General features: G+C 41.9%; 2 protein-coding genes across 5 annotated transcripts in view; one reads left to right on the top strand and one right to left on the bottom strand.

The window, feature by feature from the left end:
• The window catches only part of BLZF1 (basic leucine zipper nuclear factor 1), a 115,497-nt gene extending 103,557 nt beyond the window's left edge, over nucleotides 1-11,940 (bottom strand). The window contains exon 1 of one of the 3 annotated variants that reach the window (XM_069204163.1): nucleotides 11,892-11,940. The gene's annotated coding sequence lies outside the window, so the exon portion shown is untranslated. Of the gene's footprint in view, nucleotides 1-10,069; nucleotides 10,261-11,891 lie in introns of those variants that run through there. The other 2 variants (XM_069204162.1, XM_069204164.1) reach the window with 2 other exon arrangements.
• The window catches only part of NME7 (NME/NM23 family member 7), a 657,734-nt gene continuing 651,880 nt past the window's right edge, over nucleotides 11,107-16,960 (top strand). The window contains exon 1 of one of the 2 annotated variants that reach the window (XM_069204166.1): nucleotides 11,107-11,401. In XM_069204166.1, the coding sequence (XP_069060267.1) occupies nucleotides 11,399-11,401 (3 nt within the window). In that variant the 5' untranslated portion in view covers nucleotides 11,107-11,398. Of the gene's footprint in view, nucleotides 11,402-12,081; nucleotides 12,185-16,960 lie in introns of those variants that run through there. The other variant, XM_069204165.1, reaches the window with a different exon arrangement.

Genomic DNA, 16,960 nt, shown 5'->3' with positions numbered 1-16,960 from the left:
TAAATAAAAAATATTTTATTTGTACTCTTGTAAGCTTTACTTTGTCTACCCATCACCATATGTCATGTCTCTATCAATTTATCCTCCATTCGCACTTGACATCCTAAATCCATTCTACTACTTACATCTCCTAAGTAACCCTACCTAAGCTCTTACCTCCTCTTCCACATCTAACTCACACAAACCTCACTTTACTACCATGATCTTCCAAACAACTCTATTAAATTCTCCCTCATTTATCTCACCCTATTACTATGATTTCCCTAACCCTTTCCACAGATTCTGCTCTCCTCCACCCCCCCCCCCTTTACTCATCCCAAGCCTAAATCTTATTACCATAAACTTCCAATTAACACTTCTGGATTCATCTCTCCTCCACCTCTCCATTACTCTTGTCAATCCAACTAACAAACTCAAATACCAGCGGCTCAAATTAACTCCTAATAATAAAACTGTACTCATATTTCCCTATACTAATTCCTTTTGGTCTCTGGAGTAGCGTGCTACTCGCCGAAAAGTGCTTTGACGCCTCATCAGGGGTAGTAAGCGCTATATAAATACTATTACAATACAATTACAATCTGCAGCAAAAAAATTAAATATTGACATTTTTTATTATACTTTTTAGGGTCGAGTCTGCGTTGCATGCGCTCGCGCATGCGTTTCGCAGGGAGACTCTTTTGTATTTATAAAAGGGCTCGGAGCCCTGTCAACTTCACATCAGTGTTTATTGGTTCAAGGGCTTCCCTAATAAAATCCGCTTGCTTTCATTAGTCGAAGGCACGCATATGGCATGCCTTTTCCGGTGGCTAGCCCTCCTCCAGCGCAGCGACCAAGTACAGAAAACATGCGAGGCTCGCTGTTTTCCATCGGGTTCGTGGACTTTTTTTTCTCTAATTTACGAGCCCGATCTCGCTTGGCAGAAGTCGAGCGCTTTACGTACTTGATTTCACTTTTTCATACATAAATGCACTTTTGCCCGATAGGTGAAAAGTCGGGTTAGGAGTTTACAACGCGATCAGCTCTAACATGAGCAAACGCGAGACCCAATGCATTGTAAATGCTTGTTTATATTATGTTGGGGTACTCCCAAACCTTGTATGGGGACCCAGCGATGACCTAGTCAGAAAGAGCACATTGTGCTGTGAGTTATGGGATAACAATGTTTTGTTAAAGAAATGCCCCGCAAAGCATTATATAGTATATTGGCTGTAATGCTCCCAACTGCCTTACCTAGAGGACACCACTATAAAAACAACATTTGGAAGAAACATGGTCATGTAACCATATAGTCAGCCCCTAGAGAGCATAACCACATGAAAACAGAACAGCAGAACTTATGCAGTGTAATCATATATTTAGCCCCTAGAGGGCATAATGCATTACACATTTTCAGGCCTACTAGAATAATATTACAAACAATGACCCTAAAACACAAACTACTCCAAGCTGTAAAACAAAGGTTCTAGCCATAAGAGAACTTAAAAAGACACTATTGGTGGGTGGGGTTATTATTTTGCACCTCCCACAACCTAGTGTGGGGACCCAGAGATGCCCTAGACAGGAAGAGTGTGTTGTGCTGAGCATTTTGATGGTGGTCCCATTGTCCTAGGACCACCACACGGTGAGTTATGTGCAAAAATGTTTTGCAAAAGGAATGTCCTGCAAAGCATTATGGGGCAAGTTTCCATGTGCAGCAAATATTGTAGTATCTTGACTGTAATGCTCAGAACAGCCCCTAGAGGACACCATCGTGAAAATAGCATTTGTACGAAACATGGCCATGTAACCATGTAGTCAGCCCCCAGAGGGCAAAACAACATGAAAACAGAATTGCAGAAAGTAATGGACTGTAACCATATATGTAGCCCCTAGAGGACACAGTGTCTTACACATTTTCAGGACTAGCAAGCCCACTGCAATACAATTACAAAAAAGTTCCTTAAAACACAAACTACTCCCAGCTGTAAAACAAAAGTTACAGCCATGAGAGAGCTTTAAAGACATTGAATGGTGGGAGATGTTACTATTTTGGGGTCAACCAACCTAGTGTAGGGACCTCGAGGTGACCTAGGCAAAAAGAGTGTGTCGTGCTGAACGTTTTGATGGTGGTCTCATTGTCCTAGGACCACCGCACTGTGAGTTACGGGCAAAAAAGTTTTGTAAAAGGTATGACCACCAAGCACTATGTGTCAAGAGGGAAGCGAATATAGTAGTATGCTGACTGTAATGTTCAGAACAACCACTAAAGGACACCGTAGTAAAAATAGCATTTCTAAGAATATTTATATTGGAAAATCTATATAACCACTTTCAACAAGTTTATAGGAAGCATGAAAATAAACAAGCATTGTAAAAGTCAACAAGTCTAACACTGGTGGTCGGCGTTTTGGTTTTGCCAATGCATGGCTTCTTTTGACAAGGTTTTTGCAAAACTATTGTTTATAACAAACACTGGCAAAAGCAAAAATATGTTTTGACCTCACCAAGCTCATATTGCCTATAGTTCCTGGCACTAAGCAAAACTACTCTGTAATTGTATTTATATAGCACTTACTACCCCTGACGAGGCGTTGAAGCGCTTTTTGGCAAATAGCACGCTATTCCGGAACCCAAAAGAATTTGTAGTGGGTTAGTTGAAGGAAACATGATTACAGTATTAATATGGGGAGGTATGAGTTCATTTGAGAAGAGGACATGCCACCTCTAAAGTGGTTTGAATAGAATAATGGAGACACAGAGGAGGGAAGTATCCAGAAGTGTTAATTAGGTAGTTAGATGAGGTTTGGGGGGAGTAAGAGAGGTGGTGATTGGATGGAAGAGTATGTAGAAAGGGATTAGGGAGATCATAGTAGTTAAATGGGGTTTGGGATGATTCAAAAGAGAAAAATAAGGGAAAATTTAGTACGGTTGTTTGGGAGACCATAGTCATAAACTGAGGTTTGGGGTGAACAAGGATGGGTAGCGGTGGGAAGAGTCTGGGAAGGGTTATTTTGGATCATAGTAGTAGTATGGGTTTGGAAAGAGTCAAACAGTGGAGAAAGAGGATAGATTGATAGAGGTATAGGGTGATGGTCAGACAGAGTAAAGCTTTTGAAAGAGTATTTTTTTTCTCTTGTACAGGATTAGAGTAGTAAATATATTGATACATGATTACATAATTAAGGGAATAAATGCTTAAAGAATATATTAAGATTTCAAGTTGTACTGTAAAACATATGATTTCAAGACTTGCAGTATTTGCAGTTAATGCTTGTAGATAAATAGTTAATATTTGCCTATTGTGATAGATAAAATAAATAGAGAATCATAAGCATCTAATCAAGCAACTTATATAGAAACTATGCAATGACCTACGAAAATGTCAAAGGTAGAATATACACACATATACACACAGAAACATACACATATATATATATATATATATATATATATTTTTTTTACACACACACACTTAACTGAATTAAAATATATGTTTGTTAAACAGGCCTAAAGATTATGTATCTATTTTAAGATAAAATAGTTAGTATACGTAGTTGTACAAAGAAATACACATCTCTAGATATATACACAATCTTATTATAACATGTTTACATACGCTGGGATGTGCAGTCCATTGCTGTTTGAGTATAGTGGTTATGTAGGAAAGAGCCAACTCTTAAGTAGTTATCTGTGGATCTTATATTTGGGGGGTATACTGATATGCTCCTCAGTAAAGAGCAGTAAGCGGTCACTCAGAGTGAAGCCAGACAATAGAAAATTTTAATAAAAACAAAAACAAAAAAAAAGATCTTGGCTAATGCCAGATCTAATTAGGGGCTTGGTTCTGAAAGAAGGTCACAAAAGTGCACCTATGGTGTATGTACTTGCATTGGTGCAGATTTAGAGATTTAATACATTCACAAAAAATTAAAGAAGTAGTTTAAGGCATCATACTCCTAGGAAATATTTGTGAACTATATTGTAGCCCAATCAAATATGCGTGTGTAGATTTGCTTATGCGAAAATCTGTTGAATATATGCAAGTTCACTTTCACTCCAACTACTTTTCCCCTACCCTGAAAGAAGTTTTACTTTTTTGTCAGGAGTAAATTTCTAGCCTCTCTCATTAATGGGAAAGATTATAGAAGACCTGGTGAAAATCCCTAAAACATGCAAGTTAGTAAGCCTGCAGACTGAAAAGGGCATCTCACCAATAGAACTATTGACTTCCACTAACTCCAGCACCAGTATGTAGCTGTGTGGGAAGGTGAAAAATAAGGGAATTGCTGGTATTCACACCCTGCTATAGCATGAGCCCTAGCATAATGAGTGAGGATAACAGAGCTATGATGAGATTGCAGTCATACGTTCTTGCTCCACTACATTGCACTAAAGGGAGAAGTGTTTTTTTTTTTATACAGAACAAGTAGATTTATGAAGCAACTTGTCCCATGATATTTTATTAAATTTCACACCTATGCCACTGGTTAGCAGCAGTAACGTGTGCAGAGCCCCATGGCCAGCAACAATTAGTTCAACCGGAAAAGGCAAATATCTGGGAGAATCCCATATAAAAGACGGTCATTTCCATTTGCTCCTAGCAGATGTCAGTAAAAGGGTATCCCATATGGAGACCAAAAGGCCCTCCTCAGTATATCCCCCTAGGCCCAGAGCACGAACATTTTTTTAAAGTAATAAGCATGCCCTTCTCCTTGTTCCTCCCCTGTGGTACCTATGGTGGGATTATGAATCTCCACACGGGATACATTCTAGACATAATTCTGACTTCACATTTTTTCTCCACTTTGTTCTTTAGGTTTTCTTCCCTTTTTATGAGGTCTCAAGGCCTCGGTGGTTGTAACTTGAATTCAATTTCCCAACCGCTCACCCTGGACTCCAATGAACAGATCCTAGATGCTGCACTCTCCTTTAATCATGTTAAAATAATTTTGGTTCAGGTACATTTCTTACAATTGACGTGCTAGCTTTTTCACAGTGCATTTGGAAGCTCCTCTCACAGAATCACTCTTTAACAGAATACTACCTAAGCCCTTGACTTTATTATCCCCCACTGATCTAACCTTGCTCTCAAGTGGAAGTATGCTTTCTGTACCAGGAAGGCATTTGGTCTGGATGTCCTGTATTTTTTTTTTTTTTTTACATCTCTTTTGAAAGACAGCGTGGGTTGAAAAAAAATGGGAGAGGCTATAATTATTTCTATCCAGTCTCCCAGCTTTGGCAGCATCCGGTTTCACATGTACAGTTCTGTGACTGGGCTATACGTTGCTTCTGGGCAGCTCCTGAGGCGTCCGTGTTAATTTTGGCACATACCTTCAATGATGAATGACTTCAATGACTTGGGCCAAATGAAACATTTAACATGAACATCTGATATGATATAGAATCTGCTAAATATTGGATCTGATTTTGTAATCTTTTTGTGTAACTTGTATTTGATGTATATTATTTTATGGATGCTCTTTTGTCGAAATCCAAAGTAAATTGGACTAGACTGTCTGAGGGGAGAAAGAAGGGGTCAGTACAATTAGTGATATTGTCACTGACTATCTGACACTATAGAATGGGAGAAGGGAACCAGAGTAGTAGACATGGTGCCGAGGGGAGAAAAATGTCTCTGGCTTGAACATGGCTGGACAGAAGCAGTCAAATGAATATTGGGAAGATTTGTTCAAACTAGTGTAAAAAAGGAGACAGTCACAGCTTCAGTTCATTCTTATTAACCAATTATATGAATCAGAGAGCTGGCTACCAAAATAAATAAAATCAAGCTTTTTTTGAGCTTTGCTTTTTCAGTTTTCGCCCAATGTTTTTGGTGTTTTCAGACAGTCACAGCTTCAGTTTATTCCTATCAACCAAGTGTATTAATTATCAGACAGCTGGCAGCCAGCCTGGACTACTCACCAGCTCCCGTCTGAATTCACTAGAGTTTTAAGGTTAGAAGTGTATTCGATGCCGAGAACAGTGACCATGAACCTAGATAATTCTACCATGACTAGTCAATTTATTTCCAACTTAATAAGAAGAGACTTCAGTAAAGTATAGTTCACTGGAGACTGCAAAGAGATAGGTGCATACTTTTTGTTGTGATATTGTCAATTTATGAAAAAGGAATATGAGAAAGTGGATGCTCTTCCAGTCTTGAGCTTGACTGCAGATGTGATAATCTTATTGGGCCTGAGAACCATTTCTTCCCCTGCAGGGAAACGTTGATGTTAAGTCTGTACTGTTGTTCTTCATGAGCTACTAACCTGCGAACCAAAGAGTTTGTGATCGTCATCTTGTACACTCAGAAGCCATCTCTATTCATATGCTTGACAGCTATGGTAGGCTATGTTTAATTAAAAAAAATAAACTCTAAAGATATCTACATGGTCTGTTAAGCAAGGCATCACAAATTGACTAAAGGCATTCCTCCATTAAGAAGGACTTTTAAATTCCATCGCTGGTATACCCCTGCATAATGACTGGACAATTCCAAAAATGATTTAACACAACATGAGAAGGATTCCTACATTTTAGAAGCTGTGGCAGAACAGAGAATTGTGTCAACGAAGAGAGACTCCACTTCAGAGTTCAACTGACATACTAGAGTCTAGCTTGGTCCCATCAATGCTGCTTAAAATAAACATTCACAGTCGTTTCAGTGAGCTTTTGCTTTGGAGTCAATCAAGTATTAAATTGTGCTCTCGTAATTTCCGTAACGGATGCACCATTGTCTATTACTGCCTCTTCCACCTTACACAACACACTGACCGAACAATTTAACTGCTTTCTAAATCACTTCTACGCATTATGGACTGATGAGAACAGAAAAAGTCAGCTCCATCATCTTTTACTCCTAACTAAAAACTTCACCTCAAGCAAAGACGTTCAATACAGCAAGGCTGTTGGGTACTTGGAGCTAGTTGCAACTCATACCTGTGCCCTATGGCAAGGGTAAACGATCCAGTGCTTTGGCAGAGCAAACCTTTTTACACTGATATGTTCCTTCACGGTTTCTGTAGGGCACTTCCCCCATATGTCATTTCATTAGCCCTCACTATATTTGGCATGTGAAGCAACAACATACCTGGTTACTGCAAAATTTCTCACTCGAGCACTAAGGAGGAACACACAACCTTGTATGATCAGGTGATCGATTTCACTATGCATGTCGGCAAGGATACCAATGTTCTCATGTGACCATGTTAAGTGACAATGGACTGTTTTTACCCACAAACTGCACCAGCAGAAACCTCGTTCTGGGCAAGGCACTTCAGTATAGGTGAAATAATATCCATAACAATTCGACCACTGAGACACTATATAAGCGGGTCTCTTCCCCAAATACTAAAGAGGTATAAGGATCCAGTCAGGAATTCAAAGACAAAAATCTGATGGTGCCATGACACCTGCTAACGCACCATGTGGTACAGAAGTATGAAAAAACACATTTGGAGGCCCTTAGTCACCAGGTTTTATGTTTTGAACCACAAGACACACTGTAGCTTTGAGTGTAGTAGTGCAAGAGTGAACAAGGATACACATTCATTTGCATACGTCTCTCCCAGCACGAGTCAAGCTGTTTTATTAAAGTGGGATTCGTGCTGTTCCACCAGCATCGTACCTGTGTGTATGCCATCCCTTTTCTTATAAAAGGCATAGCTTCCATGGTGGGGAACATGCCCGGAAACTACTAAGAGTTAAAATGCGAGGCACGGAAATTGATGGAGGAAAAAATAGTAGAGATGAGGAAAGGTGACAAGAATGAAAAAGAAGGGAGAGTAAAAAGGGTGGGAAGAAAGAGTATAAAAAAAGATGAGTGATGGAGTATGTGCCCTGAAATAGGAAGGATGGTAAATATCTTTGTTGAACGAATGTTGTTCAGTGGGTGGGATCTATTTTGAACAAGGTCCCAATCGTGTTTTTAATATAAAAACAAAGTTTCTCTACATTGTGATTAAAAAAACATAACCATTCATGAATGGTTAATCAAGACCTTGAGGAGCTTCTGGCTGGAAGGAATCTGTAGTACAAAGCCAATGAAGGGGCAGAGAGATAAAAAAAAGAAAGAGGCATCCTCTTCAGGGCGCCTGCTCCCCGACAGAAATGCAAACATGTACAACTGGCTAATCAGCAAATCTATACATTGCCGTGGAACCAGAATAAAGTCTTCATTCGTGGAGTCATTTGAGGATTCGTGGTGGCAAATATGTATTCTTTTTTAGAAAGAATTAAAGGGTGCTACAAGCTGAGATCCGGAGTGTGTCCTAATGAAACTTACAAAAATGTCTGCATTAGGTACAATCTGAATCTCTATTACTAAAACATGTGTTTTGAAAGCAGTTGTTTTATTGTTAACACTGACTCGCTTTCAATGCTTTGTGCCAGCCTATACTTACTCTGTAATACGATTTCAAAATAATGAGTTCCATATTCATTGATTGCAGTTGCAGGGTGGGGCCTTGTAGCATTGTAAGTACATGTCACTATTCCCACTGTGCCAACGAGGATCCAGTTTTGTGACTAACTGGTTATACAGAAACACGTCTGCAGTGATCAAACTAACTAAGCTGTCATAACATACGAGTTAATTTCCCTCAGAATACTTTAACTTGCATTTATTTTTCATTTAGGGTGGGTGCACAGTATTGTGTATGTATTCACCTGTAGATAAAAGGCCATGAAACTAGTTTCTGAATATTTTGCTTTTTTAGCCATGTCCCTGGTCCGGCCTCCACTTCTCTCAGGATCATAGTTCCTGTATTTATTTTAAGCACGCCAACTGATGATATTGCTACATTCTTTTCGCACAATGGGAGAGTCCCAGAATGACTCTCTTGAAAATGGATGGCCACACAGTGCTAAAAGGCAAAGAAAAGATACAGTGATGCAGTCATCTAAGTTTATTTGCCCTTTATTCCTGCTGTGCTCAGTCTAGACTACCTTAGAATGTGGACATGTTAGTGGAACGTGTAGTAGTAGCGGTTGTGGTGCGATCTCAGATCAGCTGGCATTAACTCTAAGTTCCCTGTTTATGTCCCAGTCATTACTTTTGAAGTGCACCAACCTATGTAGGTGGAGCTATAACTGAGCCGCGGGGGTAACCTCTCCAGAAGCTGGCTCTGTTGGTTTTGAGATTGAGAGGGTTAGGTTCCAAAGGAGGGGGGTTTCAGAACACTTGGAAGAGATCATCTAGGGATCCAGTGGAAGGAAAAGTAATATGACTCCAATGAAAAATAAGATCATTCCAAGTGTATGGGAATGGAGGGACAATATTTTTGAGGAAACGTATAAAGTGCACTGCTTTCCGCATGACTTTAAGTCTATTTTATGCACTAATTAAATATAGGCAAACGCAATTACTGTTCTGTTTTAACCACTGCTTTAAATAGGCAGGTATTGTCCGGTACTCCGTACCTGCACTTCTTTAATTTGAAAGCACTGCTGTAATACATTTAATAGACGAGTACCGGCACTTCTTAGAATCAAACAGGTACGGTAGACAGTGAGTACCTTCACTTTTATATTTCCATTTAAAGCAATGCTTTTAACGTGAGTATAGGTGGGTGGGTTATAAACGCCAACCTTAGCTTGTGTGATCCTCAACAGCCAAGATGGGGACAGGAAACGCAGTAATAACGAGATTTACCAGTAAGTACCCAGGCGTCGTCAGATGTTATGCAGGAACACACAATGCTCCTGGTGGTGCTTTCAACAGCATATGCTTCTCACCTGAATGTGCATACAACGGCTGAATAAAGTCTTTCCACTTACACTAACGCGTGTTCATTCAAGTGAACAACTTTATAACCTTTTGCTGCATGTTTAAATATCTAAAAGTAACTACCCCAAGATAACAAAAAATATAATACAGTTTCGTTGTTGGATCCAAAGCAGGAGCGGTAATGCATTGGAACTCTCTCAAACCGTCAGTTTGACACGTTTCCACTCGAAACTCAGGAAAATTAAATACAAGGGGAAGAATGCGGAAGGGGGCGGTGTCAACAATCACAGCTGTTAGGAAACTCGAAGTACAATCGGATCACTGAATAGAAGCAAAACTTAATATCGCAAGTAAGCAGACCTGAAATGTAAACAAGAACACGGGCAGGTAGGTACCTGGTCGGCTAATCTGAGCGGCGCAACCGCGGGGCTCCTGATCTTTCAGCGCCACTCCAAAGCTCCCATTAGCCCTTCTTCAAGCCCCAGCGACAGCTGCTCTGCCCCAACCCACTCACATCCGCTAGCCGCCCCAGTGCGAAAGAGAAGCCCAACCGGCTGTGAAGAGGTACCCGAAACAATACCAACCTACCCAAAAATGAAAATGAGGCAAAACAGAAAATGATTGTTCTTGGTCCACCAGCCTCAATGGCCTAGGAGGACGTTTCAATACGTCACCTTTGATTACATCATTGTATTTAAAACGCTAAATATACATTTCAAATAGGCGTAGCATTCCCTGCTATGTCAATAAGATGTAGTCTACAATATTTTAATACGATAAAACAATGCAATTGAAAGGCAGTACACACACTACAGTTTACTTCCGGGCTGCTAATACATGTGAGTTTTGCAGTTTTTTCTGTCTTTTTCCTCAGTGGACGGCGTTCAATCAGCACCGTTTGAAAGATGGCCCCCATCTTCCTCATACTAAATGCGTTCAATGACGACCATTATAACGTTCTGACGTTAGCGCTGCTGGAGTTCTCAGTTGCAACTAAGAAAGGGTGATCAGAGTTTGAACAGCAAAAACGGGAAATTCCACAAATATAGAAGTAGAAAAACTATTTTGCATGGACAGCGGGGAACAGAAGGGCTTAATTAAACTAAAACTTAATTAACGTTCTAGCATAAAAAATGTAAACAATTAGTAAAGTATTCCGTTAGTAGTTTACATCTGTATATTTTTTAGAACCTGAAAATTATGGTGCTTGATTTATTCACATGTTCTTTCGTAAAATGACTTAGAGCCAAGTGATAATGCACCATTTGTAGATGGTCGCCCTACGTGTGACTAATGGGAAGACCAGTTTGGTACAGACAGGAAAAGCAAGTGGGAAGGACCACGTCAAATCGGCGGCCATTGTAGGGTCAGGCCCATATTTTTAATGAAAATCTTCTTTATCACGGTTGCAGTAGTTTGACCAGTCTCGGTCTGCCTGATACTAGATGATGGCTGCTTGATGGCGTTTCATATTGTTGCTGGGCGTTCTTAAAGCTTATAGTGTTATCTTTCCGGTATCGTAGGTCAAAGGGCGGGGCTTGTGTTGCCAAGAGAGACGAGGCCGCGGAAGTTTTGATTCTGTTACCGACAACAAACCAGAGACCTGTCACCGCAGTCTAGGGACCCACAACTGAGTCTTCATTCCCTAAGCACAGAAATCCACTGCTGTATCTTCTAAAACACCCAACCATGGTGAGTGAACCAACAGCAGATGCAATGTGTTCTTTTCTCGTACAGCACACAATACAGATTGAATTGCTTTAGTGACTGACAGACAAGAAGGTAGATTTGTGCTGCTTAATGAGATAATTGTCCAAGTCATTTTGAAAAGCCTCGAGGTTCTGTTTTGCTCCAAAGTGTGCTGTGCCCCACGTGGTTTCGGGCCTATGCGCCACGCTGCTGCTAAATAATTAATAATAATTATTACACACTAACACCTTTAAGTCTGTATGAGTCTGAACCGTTACAGTGACCATCAAATCACTCGTCGTTACTCCAGCGTTCTTCAGGTAAGGTTGCACGATTACTAATTAGATCCATATATTTTAAGCAAGTCTGTATGCGTTTGATTCTTTTTGAAGTTGGACGCAAATTCTGTTAGCAGTAAACGTCAAAATTAACGCCCGGAAAGAATACCTACTTCAGAATATTAGAAATCCAACGTTAAGCCTAACACTCATACCTTAATTGCACTGACGCTGCTGCTAAATGAGATATACACACGCTCTGGTTGGGATAAAATACCTTAGGCGGTCTTTTGCCGTTTAATTTATAACCTCTGGCCACGCCTGGCCGGAGGGTGCTTGCAGTCACTTCCGGCGTGCTGCTGGGCAAACTAGATCGAAGCCCACCAGCACATTACATCTCTCCCCAACTTGGTTCAGAAGTTCAACTAGTTACGACACACAAATAGTCTGTAAGCCTGAGGCTTGGTTGTGCATTGGGCCGGAGTACTTGTTGCCGGGGATGAGAATGGTAAGTGTTCTCTTGGGTCTCAGGAGCATCTCCAGCCCTGGGGGTTCCATCTCTTTGGTCGGATCTCGGGCCATTCACCTCGTGGGCACTTGTGATAACACGTCCAAACCTTGATAACTTACTTACAAGGGGACTCGTTTTAGGCTAAATGAATCTTTTGACCGCGTTTGGGGACTTCCCAGAATGAGATATCCGTTTAGCATTTCAATCAATAGATCAATAACCTAATCAATATTCACAATAACAAATCAATCAAACTAATCAATAACGTTTGACAAGAATGAAACACCATGACCTTTCAGCCAATGAATAACCACACAAATCTAGTAAGAGTTAGGATATTTATTCCCTATTAGTTACACTCTAGTATCATATTAGTCGCAACAACAGTAAGCACATCAATACTACTATTATTTGGCAACTCGAATAGGACTTTATCAAAGCATAGGTCATGAACATTAGAACAAAGCACTACGTCAACATGAATCAACTTTAGCAGAGTATCATTAGTACATTGTTCAACAAAGCAAAGATTCAGTCATTTGTCTATTTTCACCCGATAATAGTGAACTCCTTAACTAACCTAATTAGCATCAGCATGTTGGGCTTCATGCAAAACGATTTAGCAACTTGAATTTGGAAAACATCTAACTATGGCCTCTATCAAAAGAGCAGTTGGTACCTAGAAAGAAAAGGCAAACAGACAATTACAATTCATCAGCAGATAGTTACCCATCCAAATGGGGCAGCATACAGTGTCAGGCTTCGTCCTCAGGACATCAGTCGGTTCGCCATCAGCCAGGATAAGCAGGTAAGACTCAGCAAGGTATAGCAAAAGCTCTTCCCTCATAAGGAGGAGAAGTGCATAACAGGCAAGGGGTAAGGCGAGGATGGTTTAGAGTATCAGACAGCTAAAGACAAAGTCTCTCAGAACGGCAAAGGGTGAGGAAGAATGGCGAAGAGTGGCTCCGTAATGGCTGATTTCTCTTTGTGTCACGCCGTTATATTGAAGTTGTCGAACAAGTCTCTAATTTCCCATTGGGCAATATTTGGTGCATCGTTATCTCTGTCCAATAATCCGTCACACACCTTACTAGAATTTTCACCTAAGACAGTTCTCATACAGTTTATTGGCTCCTGTGATTGACGCCTTCAACGGGTAGAATGTCAGGTAAGAAAAGTTACACTTGTCGCTCCAGTCAGTGGTTCCATTGTCTTCTTCTTCACCTAGTCTAGGCGACCTTGCACCTGTTGCGAATTACACTGTTGCATTCGGCAAGAATGTCTCCTTGAGCAAATCGGGCCCCATGAGAAAGAATTTACTACAGCTACACACATATCTCTAGCTCCTGGAAAAGTACAGCTTCATGTCCTTCAGAAAAGCAGCACCTTGCATGTTAGAAAAACACAGTTCATATGAGACCAGGCAGCTAGGCCCAGACCCTTTCTAACTAAGGCCTATTGATTAATTTAGCAAAACCTTAATACATAACTCTAATTAGGATACGTTAATACAAAACCATACATGAGTACATTATTAATTCATTATTAGTCAGTTCCATTAATCATCGTATACATTGGTGGCCATTCCCGTGGGCACATTTCAAACTTGTGCATTAGTATTACATTAACACATTTTATGCGGTTTCATTAGACAGTACATTGCAAGCTTTTCATGTTAATTTTGATTATAAAAGTCACAGTCCAACACTTGGCTCTCGCACTCTGGGTGCAAAGTCCCAAGCATTGTCACTAGGCTCTGGATCATCGGTTGGGCATTCTGGAACGGGGACCTTCCGAAACCACAATATGTTCCGGCTGACTTGTTCAGCCCACTTTTGGGCAGTAATCATTGTGCCGGTCACAGAGATGATTGTCCACACCTCTTGCTCAAATGGCGTCCGGAATTTCCACCCGGGCCTCCGGTCCCAGATGATCACTCGATTTCCAGTATTAAGTTGTCGTTCAGTCACACGTCGCTTCCTGCTTGCTCGCGCGTTATTTTCCTGCCTCTTAGCCTGGGTTGCTCCGGGGTCATAGTGCGGCGGCTTCCACTCAGGACACGTTGGTATCATGCCACGCCCCACTACTTTTAGCATCAGGGACCATGGGGTTTGTTGTGTCATGCAGTGGGGTGTCCTGTGATATTCTCTCAGAAAGCGCTGTAGACTTAATTCCGGGTCAGCTGCTTCCAGCATGGTGATCCTTAGCGCTTTTTGGAGGGTGTGCCTAAATCGTTCGACCTCCCCATTTGCTTGTGGACATTGTGGGGTGATGCGTCGATGTTGTTTCCCGAGCTGCTCGAGCAATTCCTTGAAGTGCACCCCTTGGAACGGTAGCCCATTGTTGGTTTTGATTTCTGTGCGAGATCTGAGCATTGCAAATATTTTCTCTAACACCGGTGCAACATTGGTAAATGCGGTAGTCTCAGTTACCTCCACAATCGGATATTTCGAATATCCATCCACCATCACGAGAGATATTCTTCCATCTGGGAAACTTTAAAAATCGAGGGTCACCTTGGACCAGGGTGCTTCGCCCAGCCATTCGGTGGTGACAGGCACTGGGGCATCTGGGCTGCTTGTCAGTTGGCAGGCAGAGCATCTCCTCACATAGTCATCCACCATGTCTTCAAAATGAGGGAACCATACCTTTTCACGCACCTGTAATTTTATTATGACTGTGCCTTAGTGTCCTCTGTGGGCTAGTGTAACTCCCCGCTCCTAAAGACTGTCCAGTATCACTAATCTGTGTCCTCTTAACATGAGACCATTTGGAGTCACACTGAGTTTATTGCGAACTCTTCATAACTTTCTGAGTCGCTCTTTATCTTGGCCAGACCATTGGTTTGCATCCTTCAAAAATCCTTCCCAGGATTCGCCAGAGAGGGCTGCTTTCACCTTTGCCAATTCAGCAACTATTGTGTTAGAGATTTCATCCAATTGGAGTGTTCTGGAGTAGGCGTTTATGCCGAGCGTTTGAATGTATTTGTCCACTGTCTCGTCACTTGGTATGTTGTTGCCCCCCGGGTGGCGTGACAGGAAGTCCACAGGATTTATAGTACCAAGGCTGTAGGTAACTTCCATTTGATAATGCTGTAGCTGGATGGCCCAGCGTTCTATGTGTGGCGGAGCTGCGGTGCAGTGCCTTTGAACAAAGGAACCAAGGGTTGGTGGCCCGTAACTACACTAAAGTGCTTCCCACACCGGTAGAGATGGAAGTGGCCACAAGCCCACTTGATCGCATGGCTTTTCTTTCGACCTGGGCATAATGCTTCTCAGTCTGCATGAGCACTCGGCTCGCAAATGCTAGGGGAGTCCATTTGCCAGGTTCAATCTCTTGAGTTAGGATGGCTCCCAGCCCCACAGGGCTGGCGTCCACTACTAGTTCAGTCTTCTTCTTTTGATCGAAATACACCATAGTGGTCTTTTGCAGAAGTGCTTCTTTAAGGTCTTGAAATGCTCTTTCTTCTCTACAGCCCCATGACCATGGTGTGTCCACTTTTGTAAGGGTGCCTAGTGGTTCTGCTATAGTGGCCATATTCGGGATGAAATGGCCACAGTAGGTGGCCATCCCTAGGAAGCTACGTACTTCACTCAGTCTTTGGTGCCAGGGCTTGTATGAAACATTCGTGGGTCAACCTGTACCCCATCCTGGTTAAAGATGTAGCCAAAGAACTCTATGGATGTTTGGGAAAACAAGCATTTCGCCTTGTGGAGGGTTAGGCCGTATTCCGCAAGGCGCTGATGTGTAGCTCAGAGGTGTTGGAGGTGCTCCTCCGCAGTTGCAGAATGGATGAGGATGTCGTCATCCCACATTCATGATTCCAGGCAGGCCCAAGAGCGTTTCTCGGATGGCATGTTGGAAAACTTAATCTGCCGCAGAGATCCCAAAATTCATTCTCTTCTTCATTCTGAGCCCCATGTGTTTGTGGAAGGTGGTGATATACCTGCTCTCCTGGGCCAGGCAAAGTTGATGGTATCCCACATTGAGGTCCAGCTTGGACAACCATTGGGAGCCGTTCAAGTTGGCGATGATGTTGTCAATAGTCGGTGTTATATGCCTTTCACGTTTGATAGCTTGGTTGGGAAGGCACATGTCGATGCATAGGCGTATTTTCTCTGGTTGTTTTTGTTTCTCTGCGATGACCATGGGGGACACCAAAGGAGTGGGCCCAGCTACCTGCTCGATAACACCTTGTTGTTCTAGATTGTTTAGTTCTTGCTCGACCAGCGGGCGAAGGTGAAACGGGACACACCTGTGTCGTAGTGCAGTGGTTTTCACTTATTTATTGATGTGCAAAGTAATGGGCGGGGATTTCAAGCATCCCAAGCCAGTAAATATTGTTGGGAATTGACGCAATAGCTTGCCGACCTGGAAAGCTCCAACGCTTTTTGCAAAGGACACCAGTCCTAGGTCTTTGGCCAGATTATTGGCAAGTACGGTGTCTTCTTCTTTGTCCACAATGTGGAAGATAGCTTGTACTTCCATACTGCCTGCCTTTATGGGTACCGTTATCTGCCCTCTGAGTGGTAGCAGTGTGTGGCTCCTGTACATGAAGATCTTGGTGCTTGATGGCATTATTGACGGGCGAGGTTGGAGGCAGCGATATTGTGGATGCTCATTACGTTGACTGATGCGCCTGTGTTAATTGGAGTTTTCACTTAATACCCTGCAATTTCAACTACACTTGTGGGTTGAGGGTGTTGGTGCTTCTTCAGGTCATTCATGAGAGAGATGAGAAACATCTCTTCTTCATCCGTTGTGGAGTCTGCA

Source organism: Pleurodeles waltl, chromosome 8 (genome assembly GCF_031143425.1).
Source record: "Pleurodeles waltl isolate 20211129_DDA chromosome 8, aPleWal1.hap1.20221129, whole genome shotgun sequence".
NCBI classification, from domain to species: Eukaryota; Metazoa; Chordata; class Amphibia; order Caudata; family Salamandridae; genus Pleurodeles; species Pleurodeles waltl.
The sequence above is the reverse complement of the archived record's forward strand: the minus strand, read 5'-3'. Positions and strand labels throughout refer to the sequence as shown.